We start from the raw sequence: 15,805 nt of genomic DNA on the forward strand, positions 1-15,805 counted from the left end.
TGTACCTACACTTGCACACACCTGTACACACCCCGTACCTACACCTGTACACACCCCTGCACACACACCTGTGCACATACCTGCACATACCCCTGCACACACCTGCACATACCTCTGCATACACACCTGTACACACCCCTGTACCTACACCTGTACACACCTGTACACACCTGCACCCACCCCTGTACACACCCCTGTACATAGCAGTGCACATATACCTGCACACCCCTGTACCCACACCTGTACACACCTGCACACCCCTGTACACACCCCTGTACACACCCTTGTACCCACACCTGTACACACCTGTACACCCCTGCACACCCCTGCACACCCCTGCACATACCCCTGCACATACCCCTGCACACACCTGCACACACCCCTGTACCCACCCCTGTACCTACCCCTGCACCCACACCTGTACCCACCCCTGTACCCACACCTGCACACACCTGTACCCACACCTGCACACACCTGCACACACCTGTACACCCCTGTACACACCCCTGTACCCACCTGTACCCACCTGCACACACCTGCACACACCTGTACACACACCTGTACCCACCCCTGTACCCACCCCTGTACACACCTGCACACACCTGTACCCACCCCTGTACCCACCCCTGTACACACCTGCACACACCTGCACACACCTGTACCCACCTGTACACACCTGTACCCACCTGTACACACCTGCACACACACCTGTACCCACCTGTACCCACCTGCACACACACCTGTACCCACCCCTGTACCCACCTGTACGGCCCAGGCCCCGCCCCTCCCTCCCAGGCCCCGCCCACCCCGGCCCCTCCCCTTGCTCTCGCGAGAGGGGCGGGGCGCTGGGGCGGGGCGGGATCGCGCCGTGCCGGGCCGCTCCCGTTCCCTTCCCGCTCCCTTCCCCGCTCCGTCCCGCTCCCGCTCCCGCCGCCATGTCCGGCCTGGGCCCGGCCCCGGCCTGGGTGCCCACCCATGTGCAGGTGACGGTGCTGCGGGCGCGGGGGCTGCGGGCCAAGGCGGCGGCGGGTGGCGGCGGCAGCGACGCCTACACCGTAATGGCGCTGGGCCGCGACAAGTTCTCCACCTCGGTGGCGGAGCGGTGCCAGGGGCAGCCGCTCTGGCGGGAGGAGGCCACCTTCGAGCTGCCGCCGCCGCCGCGGCCCGCCGCCCTCCGCCTCACCGTGCTGCACCGCGCCCTGGTCGGCCTCGACAAGTTCCTGGGACGCGCCGAAGTCGACCTGGCCGCGCTGCGGGCCGACGGTGGCCGGCGGCACACCAGGTGGGCCCGGGGGCTGTGAGGGGACTTCTGGGGAACCGGAGGGGGGGCTCTGGGCCCTGAGGGGGCTGGGGGGGCTCTGTGCCCCACGGGGACTGTGGGGAGGGCTGGGGGGGGGCGGCTCTGTGCCTCACGGGGCCTGGGGAGGGGGATGAGGGGGCTCTGGGCCCCACGGGAGTCAGGGAGAGGAATGGCGAGGGGGCTCTGGGCCCTACGGGGGGGGGGGGGGGGGGGCGGGCTCTGTGCCCCAGAGAGACCTGGGGTTCTGGCAGGGAACCCCAGTTCCCCATAGGATGTCCTTGTTCCCCGTGGAAACCTCTGTGCCCCACAGAGGTGTGGGGATGTGTGTGGGGGACCTATGTGCCCCAGGGGATTGAGGGACTGGTGAGGGACCCCTGTGCCCCTCAGGGACCCCCTCAAGCCCCTGAGGGCCCATGGGGTGACCCCCCAGGGCAGGGTTCCTCCTGGTGTGGGTCAGCCCTCCATGGCTCCGGGGTGCCTGTCCCCTGGGAGAGGCTGGGGGTCCTGGCACCGGCAGCTGCCTGGCCGGCCCGGGAAAACACGGCCGGTGCTTTTTGGTTTTACATATTTATGTGTGAGTGCTGACAGCGTACACTGAGAACTGCCGGGCTGACCTCAGAAATTTAATTCTCTCTTTCCGACAGAGAATGAACACGGGCTACAGCCAGCTGTTTACGTATTTTTCTTAATGAATACTTAGCAGAGCTGAAGCGCGTGTAAGAGCAGATAATTCAGTGTTATATGGTCTGGCTTCGCTGTTGTCAGCAGGACACCGAGCTGAGAGACTCTTTCCTTAATGCCGAGTGCCAGCTCTGTGTCATACTTGGTCCTTTGAACATAAGCACTGGGACGGCGCTGAAATCCCAGGGTGGTTACTGGGAGGGTTTTACTGGGAGTCAGCAGCCTTGTAATGTGGCTTGAGGTGGCTGGTGAGTCACCTTCCTCTTGCTCACCTGAGCAGATCCAGGTATTAACACCGGCTGGGCCAAGATCTGCGTCGTGTTTCTTGACAAAGCCATCGCCGCTTGCGAAGCCTTAATTATAAGGTCGCTGTCATTAAGGTTGTGTCAAGCGCTAATGTGTTTACACGCCGGAGCATAATGTTCCTGCAGTCAGCAGAGTTCAGGAGTCAGCCCTGCGAGGCCAGCACCGCGTGTCTGGGCCAAAGGGAAATAGAGGGGGAAAACTCATGACTTGGATGTTCCTGGGAAAACTCCTGATATTTCCAGTTGTTGGTGTCATGCCCCCAGCCCTCGATTTTCTGTTTGAAGCCTGTTTCTTTTGTCATCGCTTAGCTGCTGTGGTGATGTATAGCCATAAAGGGCTGGTTTTATTTGGAAAATAAATGCACGTGGATTGACGGGTACACGTTAACATAATAAATTAAATTAGTAAGACTTTATATTTTGTAGTTTTGGGGAGAGGTTGTCAGTACATTATTTACTTTCAGCCGCTCAAAGTGAGGTGGACGCAGTGACGTGCTTCTCAAAGCGATGGCCGTGTTTCGGTCAGTGCTAAGCTGCCTTTCGCTGAGCTTATACTTTGCATTTTGGATGCCGTTCGAACAGGACCCGCTCTTTCCCCGGGGCAGAGAGCGCAGAGAATGGATTGTGGCACCAAAACCACACGAGCGCAGGACGCTCCTAGAAATCACGCGGTTTGGAACAAAAGTGCCCAGTGCTGGCTTGCGTTAAAGGCAAAGGGTTTCTGCTGCCCTTGCTGCTGCCGCTGCGGGACTGCAGCTCTAGGGACCTGACAAAACCTAACATCTCCTTATAAAATCCCTTCTCTGGTGCTGGCGTCTTGTAGCTTCAGGTCTGACCATCTAACTGTAGCGTGGTGCTTGAGCATTCATTTCCCTCTAATGTGTTTCTCTGCAGCAGATTTCTGAATTCATCTCCTGCAGTTAATGCTCGTGAGTTTTGAATTTTCTCTGAAGCAAATTGCCTTTTCCTATTTTCTTTCGTTGCTTCCAGTGCACCTTCAAAGGAATGAAGTGCAAATTTGATGGAGAGGCGGATTTGCATGCTCTGTTTACCTCCTTTCTTTTCATGTACCAGCTGGTGAGGAGGAAGAAGCTGGCGTTTTCCTGGTGATCTTTCCTATCAGTTCTGTGGAGTCGGGAAGTCTGTGGCTCCAGCAATAACAAGCCAGTATTGGCGTGCAGTGCTGATAATTTTCTTTGCTGGCTTTAATGTGGTTTGAGTGTCACTGAGCAGTAATCGAGCACGTGTGATAGCGGCACGCGGGTGGTGGTTTTGCAGTTCGGATACCCTGAGCGCTTACTTAATATGCAGTGCTTAATATTCTGGAGCTGCATTTCAGGAAGGGATAAGGTTTGGTCTGTAGCGAACGTCCTTCCTGGTGCACTCCAGTCACGAGCTCGTAGAGGTGAGTGGAAATCCCCAGAGAGTCTGTAAGGCTTGGTTTGGCTCTCGGGCTGTTGATTAGGGGTTCCTTAGCTTAAGAGGCATTAAGATAGCAACTGAAAAGGAGCTGGAATGAAAGGTATGAGGGCGTGGGACGAGTTTGCAAGCTCTCTGGTACCAGTTTCAGGGCTCTGAGGCTGCTTCTTATGCCCTTACTTCAAAGTCCTAGCTTCTGCGAATTCTGGGAAGCCAGATAAAAGCACAGAAGAGAGCAGCTGAGCTGAAATACAGGAATTCTGTGTTGTGTTTCTTCTTTTTATTCCTTTTTAAAATCCTTCCTGGTCTGGGTTTTAAAACAGATTTTACTAATAACTTTATATTTACGATAAGAAATGTGTTCCTTGGGACCTGAGGCCATATAATTATGGTATAGTTGTAAGAGTAAAGGTTTTTCTCTTTTCTTTTTTTCTTTTTTTTTTTTCTACACTGTAAGCATAATTGGTTTTTAAAACATAAACACCCTCTGTTGTTCTAAATTACCCAGGCCTCTCAGGAACTTGTTTGTAAAAGAAATCTCCTTGTTTCTGCAGGTGGTACAAGCTTCGCTCCAAACCAGGGAAAAAGGAAAAGGAGAGAGGGGAGATCGAAGTGGATATCCAGTTTATGAGGAGCAACATGACAGCCAGTATGTTTGATTTGTCCATGAAAGACAAGTCTCGCTCCCCCTTTGGCAAGCTCAAAGACAAGCTCAAGGGGAAGAGGAGCAGTGGCCTTTCTGACACGGCATCAGCCATCGTTCCCAGCACAACTCACTCCCCCGCTGACAGCGAAGATGAGTCAGTTGAGAAGGAAAAAAAGAAATCGAAGTTCAAAACCCTGTTTTCCAAGCCTGGCCTGCAGAAAACCTCCCTCTCCCAGTCTCTGTCAGTCCTACCGACGCAGCAGCCCGTCACCGAGAGGGTTCGGCTTCGGCCCAGCGACTTCCACTCACAATGGGACGATGAGGAGTCTGAGACCTCTTCAACCTCAGAAAGTGAGTATTGGCACTGATGAAGCAAAAAGCCTTTCTCCAAAGGTTTGCTTGTACTTTTCACGCTTTTTAGAGTACTAGTTAAATTATTCTTACTGAACAAATCCATAGAAAGTCACTTCTGTCCATGGTGGCAGGTATGCACGCAGGACATTAGACACTCAGGGCTAAGCTTACCTGGGGATAGCACAGAAACTGTGGGGCTGCGTGAGTGGTGCAGCATCACAGTAAGTGGTCTGTGGTGGTTTTAGGTCATTGAACAGTGCATGTGATGCAGCCTGCTGAGGGCTGGCAGCGGTAGGGGACCCAGAAAGTTTGGAAGCAACTGGTGTAGTCGCATTAGTGATGTTTCTGTTGCTGCAATCCATTAATGACTGTGAAGTACTGAGGCTGTCAGTAGTGTCAGAGGAAAGGATGTTCTTGCATCTTGAATTTCTCCCCGTTTATTTTTTCCAGAAGCCTTTGGAAATGCCCTGGAAGAGAAGTCCTCTCTTTCTCCTGTATTTAAATCTCGTAAAACAGCAACTTTGGACAGCAGGCAACTAAACCAAGTAACCACTAGCCACACCAAGAAAGAAGGGCTCTCTTTATTCAGTGGCCTTAAATCCAAAAACGATCCTGTTTCCAAGTCTAGTCTGTGTATCAATGGCAGTCACGTTTATATGGAAGAGAGCACGACAAAGGACAACACTCCAGCCTCTTCCCCCTCTCCTCACAACTTCAGGAGGAAGCAGCTCTTTGCTTCAGAAGAGAACCTGTCTTCCAGATCTGCTAAAGGACCTGAAGAGACGGGAAGAACATCTCCTAGTCACGCTTTCTCTGGGTCTGCATCCTTGGAGACTTTTAAATCTATGACTTTGCCATCATACAAATTGCTTAGTAGTGAAGAATACCCAGAAACCAGCATTCCTCCAACTGTTGAGGTTATTAAAGAGACCAAAAAAACGGACCACAAAAAGTCTGCCTTGCTCTCTCTGGTCACAGGGAAGAAGGACGCAGTGAAGACCGTCGATGCTGAGAATATTCCCGACAGGACCCTGCAGAATGAGGAAAACAAAGTTCCAGAAGAGAAGAGCGAACAAGAGGCCAAAGGTCTTGAACTTCCAGCAGATTTAAGCAGAGGGAATCCTTCAGAAGACAGTCACTGTGCAGAAGACGTCTTTGCAAATAAGCAGCCGCTCAACCCTTTCGAGGAAGAGTGGAAACCCGAAAAAGCTGCTGCACCAGCGAAGACCAAAGCTGTCAAGCCCAGGTGAGTGGTGTTTGCTTCAGAGGTTGACATAAACAGTGATGCAGCGGTGGTGGCTTTAACCGCGTCCTTCCTGCCGCAGGGCAGCACCTCTCAGCTTGGTGTCCTGCGTGCGTTGCTCTGCAGGGTACCTGCTGGTTTTAAGCTGACCGTTGGGCCCTTAGTTAAATAATAATAATTCTGAGTTCTTTCTCGGTATGAAAAAGAGATTGATGTAGGGATGTTCCTTCTAAGTGATGCTGAAATAGTGGTTCTCTGAGTGCAGACATCTTTGCAGGTACTGTAGGGGTGATTTTTCTTGCTGGATTTCTTGCAAAAACTAACTTCTCTCTGAGCTGTGCAACTTGAACATACCCAGGGGCTGAAATACCAGTTCTAACATCTTTACTTTTCTGTATTTGGCTGTGGCCTTCGAAAGTGTTAATCTTGGAGCCCTTCTGCTTCTGGCACTGTTCACAGCAACATGAAGGACTTTGTGCAAACTTGTACACAAGGCTTTTTCGAAAATTCTGCTCCTTTATCCTTCATATATATATATATATAAACACACAGGGGTTTTTTTATATATATATGGGTGTGTTCTACTAATAAGGCTACGTTTTGTGTCTGTCTCTAACTCCTTATTTTCAGTGCTTCTCACGTTTAAGCATCTTGCATGTGAAGTGTCTTACATACTAATAAAATTGCTTGGGATGCAAAAGATGAGGTAGTGCTTAAAAGCAGACACCGTGGTAACCTGTGCAAACTCTGCAGAACAAGTGTTCTGACATAAATCGAGTGCTTTGTAAAGACACATTCGAGTCTGTAAAGTCTATCAGATATGCTCTGAGGTCTCTTGCAAGTGTAATTCTTCTCCAGTGTTAGGAGTTAATGGAGTCTGGTGCTAACGCTTGTCTGTTCCTGCCTCGTGTTGCATCCGCAAGTGACATGCGAGTTTTTTGTCCCTTTTTGCAGACTGGGCGTGTCTTCAGAGGAGGAAACCAAAGCCGCGCTTCGTACTCTTGCACCTGATTCCCTTCCTGCTTTTCTTTCTGTACACCGTATCAGTAGTGACAATAATCCTTTTATTTCTAAAACACAACAAAAAGTCCAAGTGCCAGACTCTGAAAACGTTACTAGTTCTCCTGCATCCCTTACTTCTCCTTTTGCTGCAGAGCTTTTGAATGGCAAGAACCCCTTTACTCCCGAGTGGGGCAGGGCATCCACAGCCCTGGATCCCGCAGGCATTGCCCGTTTGTCTTCGTCCCATCATCTTGCAGCCTCTGTTCCCAAAACGCCTCTTCCTGGTCAGGTCTCTGGTAGTGGTAATAATCCTTTTGCTTCTGAATGGGGGCAGAGCTCATGGGGCCAGGGTCCTGAAAGCTCTGCTATGCGGGCTTCCCAGGGTCTCTCTCACCCTGCACCTTCTCTCCCCACTAATTGTCATTTCAATGACAATAATCCCTTTGTATCCAAGCTTGGGCGGGAAGCAGATGCGCCAGGTTTCAAAGCTGTTGCTAGTTCTTCCCCTTTCTGCATTCCTTGTGATGAAGACTGTTCCTCAGCAGAACACCCTGCTGAGCTGAAACGCTCTGATTGCGATGCTTCAGGGAGCTCTTCGGATGTGGCTTTAACTAGTGATGTCAGAGCTGTGTCAAACCCCCTTGGCACCCTTTCCGACAACCCTGGTCTGGCTCCAAAGAAGCGTTGCGATTCTCCCCAGCTTCAGGTTGAGACTTCTTTGGAAAGAAGCAAGCTAGGCAACAGGAAATCTGTGTCCTTTCTCCTTGCTGGGTCAGTGGGTGTTACATCAAGTGACGAGGATTTGGGTGGGCAGGAGGGGGAAAAGCAGCACTCTGATTTCAGTGAAACGTTATTGATGGGTTCAGATGCAAAAAGAGAGGGAACAGGGTCTGTTTGCAAACTGGAAGTGAGGTGCTACCCATCGTCAGACCTCTCTAGTGACAGCATAGGTCCCATCCGAAACAGGGAGACCGCTGTTTGGGGTGGTGTGGAAGTCAGTGGTGTAAATACTGAACCCTGCACAACGGACAGCAAGCGCTCTGCGTCTCTCTCAAAGTGTAGTAATAGCCTCTTGGCAGAGATTGGTGCTGAACAGCCACCGTCCCCTGAGCTGAATGAGAAGCAGGAGATCTGTGGTGAAAAGAGATGGGAAGAATGTGCGCCCACATTAGAGCCCCAAGCAACTCTACTTGATAAAAATAACTCATTTTCTCAAGTAGGATCTGCTGAACCAACCTTGGGAGGTTGCACGCTGTCCTCTCAGGAAGCCGATGTAGGGAGGGCTGGTGGTGAGGTGTTAGTCACTCCAAAGCCAGCACCACGGCTGTCATTAACACTGAAGAAGTGCCCGCTGGTTTCTCAGGCTGTTGAGTTAGGCGGTGATGTGCCTTCTTCAGGTGACGGTGTAAAATCTGCGTCTGCGCTCCCATTACCTAATGATAAAGCCTCAGATGCTGGTGGGTGCCTCCCCCAAAGTGGCTCGTTAGAGACTGTCACTCCACCAGTGATTCTCAGAGATGACAACAATAACGGGCATTTAAAAAGTGAGGGTGACGATGATTTATTTGACTGTCTTACAAATCTAAAGTCTGCCATTCCCATTCCCGGAGACCGTGGTTCGAAACTGGCCACTCTTCCGGTCATTCTGGAGGGAGGCTCCGATGACGAGCTGCTGGGTGACTGTCAGGAGAACCACGGTGTCACTGCAGGTGATAAAAACGTTTCAGAGACTGGAAAGCAGTCCGTGGGTTTAACGCCTTTGTGTGAAGAACTGAAGGAGCACTCTGATAGCTCTGCTGCGGCCCCAGTAACCCCGGCCGCTCCAGGAGGAGGAGGAAGTGCTCCTGGTGCTTGTAAGCCGAGCAAACCACCCATGCTGCAGGCCCGAGTAGATGTTCACAGTGTCAATAACCAGGTAGCTGACTCAGGCTTAGGTATGACATCTCATTCCAGGGAGTGTAATAGTCATTTTGAGAAACAAGAAATGAAAATAAGTACAGGTGTTGAGGAGCATGCAGAGTGTGACTTCTTTGAGCCTTCTGTTTCCTCTTCCTCCCTGTCAAGTCCTTCCCAGCCCTACTCTTCCTCTCATTCTCTCCCCTCTGACACCCCAAGTCATAGAGCAGAGTCTCCGAAAAAGCCAACAGCCGAGGGCTTCGCAGATAAAGCAGGAAATTCTGGCAAGAAGAAGCTTCTTCAGGCATGGGTTTCACCCTCTGAAACATATCCTAACCAAACTCAGCAGAGTGGTGAAACCGTGTCTCCTAAGCACAGGTGAGAGAAAATGGGAAATACACAGAAAGTATCTCAGTGCTGATGTGAGCCTTGCTTTTTCTTCCTGTGAGTGCAGATCTGTCTCTCCAGCTGCAGGAATTAATTCACTGCGCTTTGCGGTGACATGACATCGTATAGCCTTAACTTCCTCTGGCCTGTGGCTTTGTTGGGGCCTGGGTCCTGCCATGCCAGCGTAGGGTCGTTGCTGGCACCAGATAAATCTGTAGAGCTATTAGAGACGCCCAGAGCGCTCAAGAGGACCTGCCGTTCATCACAATGCTACCTCTTAGGAAAAATGTTAGGAAAATGTGGTGGCAGTTTAAGAAATAAGGTCATTTCATCAAACTGGGGAAATGGACTGCAATTCATCCATTTTTCAGAAGTGAGAGAATGATCACAGGAAGCCTGATAAACGGGATGCTTCCTTTCCTGGCTGAACTGGGCTCCTGAGCCTCAAAGTGAATTGCAGCAAGCGATGCAGCTAAAACCCCTCTCTCCCAAGAACGGTGGCTGCTTTCTGGAGCTGTCTGCAGCTCCTCCTGCCTGCTGGGGTACAGTTGGCTGTGGAACAGTGCCACCGACATGTCAGCCCTCAGTACCTCAGAGCTCTGCCTGGGGTCCAGGATGCTTCTGGGCCAGCATTTGCTGAGATACAAGTAAAATTTTCTTCCTGTGTTAAAATTGGCAATATAAATCCTGCTCGAGCAAAGGAAGATAGTGCTTTTTGGCAGCTTATGGCCTAAGTTGAGATTGGAAAAGGCATAATACATGCTTGTCCCAGGATAATAGAAGTGTTTGATATGTTGCAAGAACCACGAATGTGTTCTCGTTAGGAAAGGCAGGCTCAAATACTAGTGTGTGAGAGATCAGAGTAACTGTCGCTGTGTACTGCCTTCTCATGTAGACTGACCTGGCTTTTCTTTTGTGACATACCGTTCAGGATGTATTTCCCTTGTTAATGCTGCTTTATCTCCAATGCCTTAAGTCAATAAAGATAGAAAGAGAACTGGAGTACACTTATAAAAAGCCTATGGCTTAGGCAGAAATGCCTTGTCTTTCCCAAGCTGAATCTCTCTGGAGATAGAGAAGGGTAGGTGTAGTACTGTAGTTATATGTGTAGTGCTGCTGTTATATGTGCTGCCTAAATAACATAAACCTTTTTTAATGTTGCAGACTCCATCCTGTGAAGCCAATGAATGCCACAGCAAACAAGACTCAAAGTAAAAACCTGAACGTCATCAGCACTATGAACGAAAAGCTGCTCGAGATGAGCGTGAAGGTACGGAGGGAAGAGGCACTTTAAAAGCTTAGGCAGTAAATTGCATAGAGTTCATGTATTCGAGATAGTTTGTCTAGGCTCGTATCTCATCTGTCTTGAGCAGAAAAAGAACAGTGGTTATTAGACCGTGGGGGGCATGAACTTTCTTTTTGTTAGTCCCCAAAGGTGGGCACAATCTTTAAATATTTATTTTCTTGCAAACTGATCTATAATGGAATTGGTGCCTTTTGCTTGCAGAGGGGATCCTGAGTGTAGAGGAGTGTGGGGTGCTGTCTGGCTCCACGAGGTGAGCGGGATGTGTGTGACCCGTGAGGTGGCTGTGACAGGAACCACGGGTGACTCGCGGGGGTGCTACTGAAGATTGTTGGTGACGTGGGGGAGCTGCGTAACTTGCGTCTGCACAGAAGGCTGGACAAATCACTCACTGTTTATTTTCAGACGCAATTAGTCCCTGAAGCTCATTTTCACCCTGAAATAAGTTTGTGGCTCTTAAAACCGAGAAGGTGGGAAAAGTCACTGCAGGGTGGCTGTTGCCTTGTAATGTGTTGCATTAACACCCCGTGCAGATTGAGAGGCCAGCCCTTAAAGCACGGCCACTTCCTAAGAGCATAGCAGTGCAGCGTGCGTAATCACTCAGAGTTAGAGGAGCTTTTTGCATAATCTTGGCCTCAAAAGAGACCTCCAGGCTTGGGGTGTAGTTGAAAAGTCATGTTGATCAGAATGGCTAGAAGTGTCTCTGGATCAGCAGGGAAAAACCCTGGCTGCTAATTCTGCCTTTAAGGGGTTTGGGGAACATGAAGAGTTAGTGCCAGAATAACGGTAGTGCCTGTGTGTAGGTGGAGAAGAACAGCATGTCAGTTAGGTGATTCAAACTGGCATGTTGCTATTTTGAATGACTTGAAAACTTGTAATTTATATTCTGGTGTGGTGCTCTGATTCCACGTGAGAAATGACACTCGACGTAGCCAGGTGAGCCTGTTGCATACCTGGGCTGGCACTCGTGTAGTGTCTGAGAAGGTAGCTGGAGGAATTGGCAGAAGCTGCTAAGTACCTGCTAAGGTTGCTTAAGGGTTAAAAGCAGAGTTTTCGGAGAACCTGTGTTGTTTTCACAGTGATAATTACAATAAGAGGGAAATGCCAAAGGCCTAGGTGGGTTTTTCTTGCTGTTTGACCTGAATTTGGAACAATAGCTGTCCCAGCGCTCATCTATAAACGATGGTAGCTGATGGTACGTGGCTGTAACTTCCGTGCCTCTTTGCTAAGCTGGGTGCGTTGCTGCCTGGAGTCAGCATGACATTCTTTCAGCGTAGATTGCAGCAGAGTTGCATTACAGAACTGACGTTAGGCAAAGATTTTTAGGCTAAAACTGATGGCGTGGTTACCGTCCATAACAGTGCTCTCACTCTGAGCCTGCCTTCTGTTCTGGAGAAGACTGCCTAAGCTCTACAAATTGTGTCTCTGTGCCATAAGTAGCACGCACTTACTCCGAGGCGGCTGCTCTTTTTTCCTCTAAATACTTTCCTCTAAAGCGATTCCGAATTCTGGAAGTGCATGAGTAGATAGTGTTTGGTATGAATTTTCCCAGGCTAGGTTTGCTAATGGCCCCAAAGGTCCTTTGTAGCAGAAAGCTCGCCTGGCCTGCCAGCCTCTCCCTGTCGTTGTTAGTGCCTTGGCTGCTGCACAGCTTGGCTCTGAGCAGCCTGCTGCTTGATCCTAAAGTGCTAACAACTGCTGCTCCAAAATGTTATTTGCATGGAACTTACTTTTAAAAAGATACGAAGCACAGTAGTACTTGCAAAGAGCAGCTGTGGTTCTGCAAACGCTGTGTGTAAAGTTGTTTATTGGTGCTTTCGATCCCCCAAGCCAGCTACTAGATACCATTCTGTTGCTGTTTTGAAATGCCCGTATGTCTGTAATGACCCTGCCTTTCTTCTCTCTCAAAGAAATATGATCCTTCAGATCCTGCCTATGCTTATGCTCAGCTAACGCACGATGAGCTGATCCAGCTGGTCTTGAAACAGAAGGATACCATTACCAAGAAGGATCTCCAGGTGCGTGAGCTTGAAGACTACATCGATAACTTGCTTGTCAGAGTCATGGAAGAAACCCCAAACATTCTTCGTGTTTCAACTTCTGGAAACAAAAAAGCTGGAAAGATGTAAAAGCTCCCGGGACGTTGGTTGAACAAAGGACTGAATTCCCGCCAGCGGAGTATGATGAATAAGGAGATGATGTGAAGTAGGTGGTGCCGGTTGTGCTGCCCACAGAAAGTAACCTCTTTCCTGTTTCTGCCTTGAGCAACTCTCAGTTTGATTAGTAGTTACATCAGGTCTTGCATATGGAGTCCAGAAGTGAAGTCAACCTATCATATTTATTTTTTTGTTTCTTTCCATCATTTGGGAAGATTTGTTCAAGCATCTAATCCAAAGGCCGGTTGCGATAGGAAGGATGAAGGGTTTTTGATGTCCTTTGCTTGCCAGCAAGGCACTGATGATCCTTTATGAAGATTTTTTTCATGGTTTTGTTTTGTAGCAGCTTTGATAGATCAATTACTCTTCTTTCCATTTCTTAAGTTGTAGTACAATATAAAATCTTGTACAGTAGAGCTTGAGGATTTGATTGTTTTTAAATAATGATAATAATAACTACTACACTGGAGAAATCCAAAGATGTGTGCTTCAGACAGGGCTGTGTGGACTGTATTTTAAAAGTAATTAATGCCCTAAAAGTTAAATGTAAGTTAAACCTTAGCTTGGAAAGGAAGAAGCAAAGCTTAGTTAATCTCATAAAGTGCGTGTTGTTTCGAAGCAGTTCTCCAAGGGGAAGGTTTACAGGTTTTTTGGTATAGGAAACATTGAAATGTCGAGGTACGTTTGCCTGCCATAGGAATGGCAGTAATTAATTTGGGCCAAAGGTGCATTTTAAATCAGACACCGTTCTCTTACAGACTTTAGATTCCCAATTCGAAGGTCGTTCAAACGAGGGAGGCAAAGGGACGCCTGGTTTCTGTTCTGTGGCCTTCAACGGGCGTGGATTTCACAGCACACGTGCGTGGCCCCGTGTGTCTTGCCGTGTGAGAGTTCTGTGACAGTTTTCCTTCTACATCATTGCAGTTTAATAAATTTAAATACCTTGGATTTTGGAGCTGGGGCTTACCTTGGAACGACCTTCGAAGGTGATCAATCTTACAAGCGCTTCCTTTCCTGCATTCCTTGTACAACCAAGAGAGGAACCGAATCGCCCTCCCCTGGGGATGGGAGCAGTCACAACGCCGGTGCTCAAATCTGGTTCGGTTTTCTCTGTGACTTGTTGCTTAGAATGGAATGAAGATTTTATGCAGCTGAGAAAGAGTGCTGGTTTTGCTAGACAATCCATACCTCTCGGTCTGCTTCCTCAATGTGTGGCTGCTTTGCAGCTCGGTAGAGGGAGGTATGTTCTCCTCCCCAGCTCATGGGACAGCAATTGCGCTATCAAGCAGCCACCAAAACAGGCTTCCTCCACTGAAAAACTAAATGTGGCTTTTTTTCTGGTGAGCTCTTGTCAAAGATCAAAAAAATCAGATGCCTCTTTGCATCTCTGGGATTTACCAGGGTTGTGAGAGTCCGTAAAAGGCTTAGAAGAAAGTTGAAATACTGAAAGAGCGGGTAGCAGAGGACCAAAGTGAACGCTCCTCCCTGTGGAAGTTGAAAGGGTCTGTTGGGTCACTCCTGGCTGGGCTCAAGAGGGGGGAGTTTCAACTCGTTTTTTCTACAGCAAAGCACTTTATTGAGGGACTAGACCAGATGGATTGACTATCAACCTCTTAGTAGTCTGTTTATTTTCATAAAACACAGAAAACTACTGGAGACTTCTCAAATACTGTATTTTTGTAGTGAAGAGTAGTTTAATATATTTGCCTAGAGATGTATACATTTATTGGAAAATTCAAAAAATGCTGTTAATTACATTTTTATTACTGTAAACTGACTAACTACCAAAGTCTGGAGCTTTTCTGACAGAGCTGTCCTTTGCGGGAAGCTTGAGTTGAAACAAGCCTTAAGTGTCAAGAGTCTTCTAAGACTTCAGGTACTTTTTTTCTAATTTTATTTGAGCAGGTGTCTTTAGTGAAGGGTTTTTTTCTTTTCTACTGTACCCTCTTCTGTGAATGAAGGGTCTGAAACGCAGGAGGTCTTAATGGCATCTTCAGCTTTTGGCTGGTGGTTTTAATTTTGAGCGGTACTGGTTGGCCTTCCTGAAAACTGCTGCTGCTTCTCGTGCCTTGGAATAGTGAGGAAGATGAAGGATTAATTTGTTTCCTCCTTGTGCCTCGGTGGATCTCTGGGAAGAAGGGGTTGCCTATACCTCACTAATAAACTCGTCTTCTAGACTTTATTCCAGAGCTTTCTGATGTTCTAGGTCAGAGAGTCGGAAAAACCGGTTGTGCCTTTGAAAGGTGGCTTAACGGTTCAAAAATCAAAACCCGGTATTATCGGTAGTCGTAACTGGACACGTGGGAAGCAAGACTGGACTCTTGCTTTTTGCTGGCCTCATTTTAAAACAATATGGGTACTACTGAGTCGCAGGCTGCTGGAGGCACCCCGGTGCTGCGTGCGATGGAGATGTAGCCTTGAAACCTGTCATGTCCTCTCCTGGCAGACTTTTTGCCAGCTACAGCCGTGACTGTTGAGGTGGACTGTTGAGGTGGACGGGGGTTGTGTCTGGCTTTTGCCTCTGGGGCTGTTTGTTACCTGCGGTGGCTGCAGGTGTGGAGCCTCCTGCCAGAGCAGCACGGGCGCTGCTGCAGGGTCACGGTCCTGTGCCGTCCTTCGACTTCCACGGCTGGGAAAGCATCGCACAAACCTCGTACCTCAGGCTTCTGTCGGCAATACTAGGTAAAGCCTTTCTTTGGCGTAAGGGGGCTGGCATTTTATGTCCAGCGAGGTGCTTCACCTTGACTTTAAGGGCCTTAAGAATCAAATGTATTGTTTTATTATTGAAGGATCTGAATGTATTTTTCCCTGTTTATACTGTCTGCTTTTATCCTCGGTACCTATTTGTTTTTAAATGCCTTTTGGTTTCGTGGAACACTAAAATAAAAATACCTTAAATCCATTGTTCTGGTCCCTTTGTCTTTTTTTTTTTTTTTTTTTTTCCCTCTGAAAGAGCAGTTTCAGAAAGGCCCCATCCCTTTCTCTCTGCCCAAAACTCCCCGTCCTCAAAGTGTTTTTGGGTTAGTTCCATCCCTGCAGGAAGTTCACGGCAAACACCTCGCAGGGTGGGGAAACCTGATAGACGAGCTCATCCCGCATCCCGAGAATCGAGA

The 15,805-nt window shown here is 48.9% G+C and overlaps 1 protein-coding gene across 3 annotated transcripts; it reads left to right on the forward strand.

The window, feature by feature from the left end:
• The first annotated feature begins 853 nt into the window (after positions 1 to 853).
• Positions 854 to 15,594, forward strand: RAB11FIP1 (RAB11 family interacting protein 1). Of its 3 annotated transcripts, none has more exons than XM_075736521.1 (6): positions 860 to 1,282; positions 4,260 to 4,702; positions 5,156 to 5,951; positions 6,903 to 9,224; positions 10,398 to 10,503; positions 12,447 to 15,594. In XM_075736521.1, the coding sequence occupies exons 1-6, from the start codon at positions 936 to 938 to the stop codon at positions 12,663 to 12,665; spliced, it is 4,233 nt and encodes a 1,410-aa protein (XP_075592636.1). In that variant the 5' UTR covers positions 860 to 935; the 3' UTR covers positions 12,666 to 15,594. The 3 variants fall into 3 exon arrangements, with proteins under 3 accessions (XP_075592638.1, XP_075592636.1, XP_075592637.1); XM_075736522.1 differs by having other exon boundaries at positions 9,066 to 9,224; XM_075736523.1 differs by lacking the exon at positions 6,903 to 9,224 and having other exon boundaries at positions 854 to 1,282.
• Positions 15,595 to 15,805: the final 211 nt, after the last annotated feature.

The sequence above is a fragment of the Balearica regulorum genome, chromosome 27, assembly GCF_011004875.1.
Source record: "Balearica regulorum gibbericeps isolate bBalReg1 chromosome 27, bBalReg1.pri, whole genome shotgun sequence".
NCBI lineage: Eukaryota > Metazoa > Chordata > Aves > Gruiformes > Gruidae > Balearica > Balearica regulorum.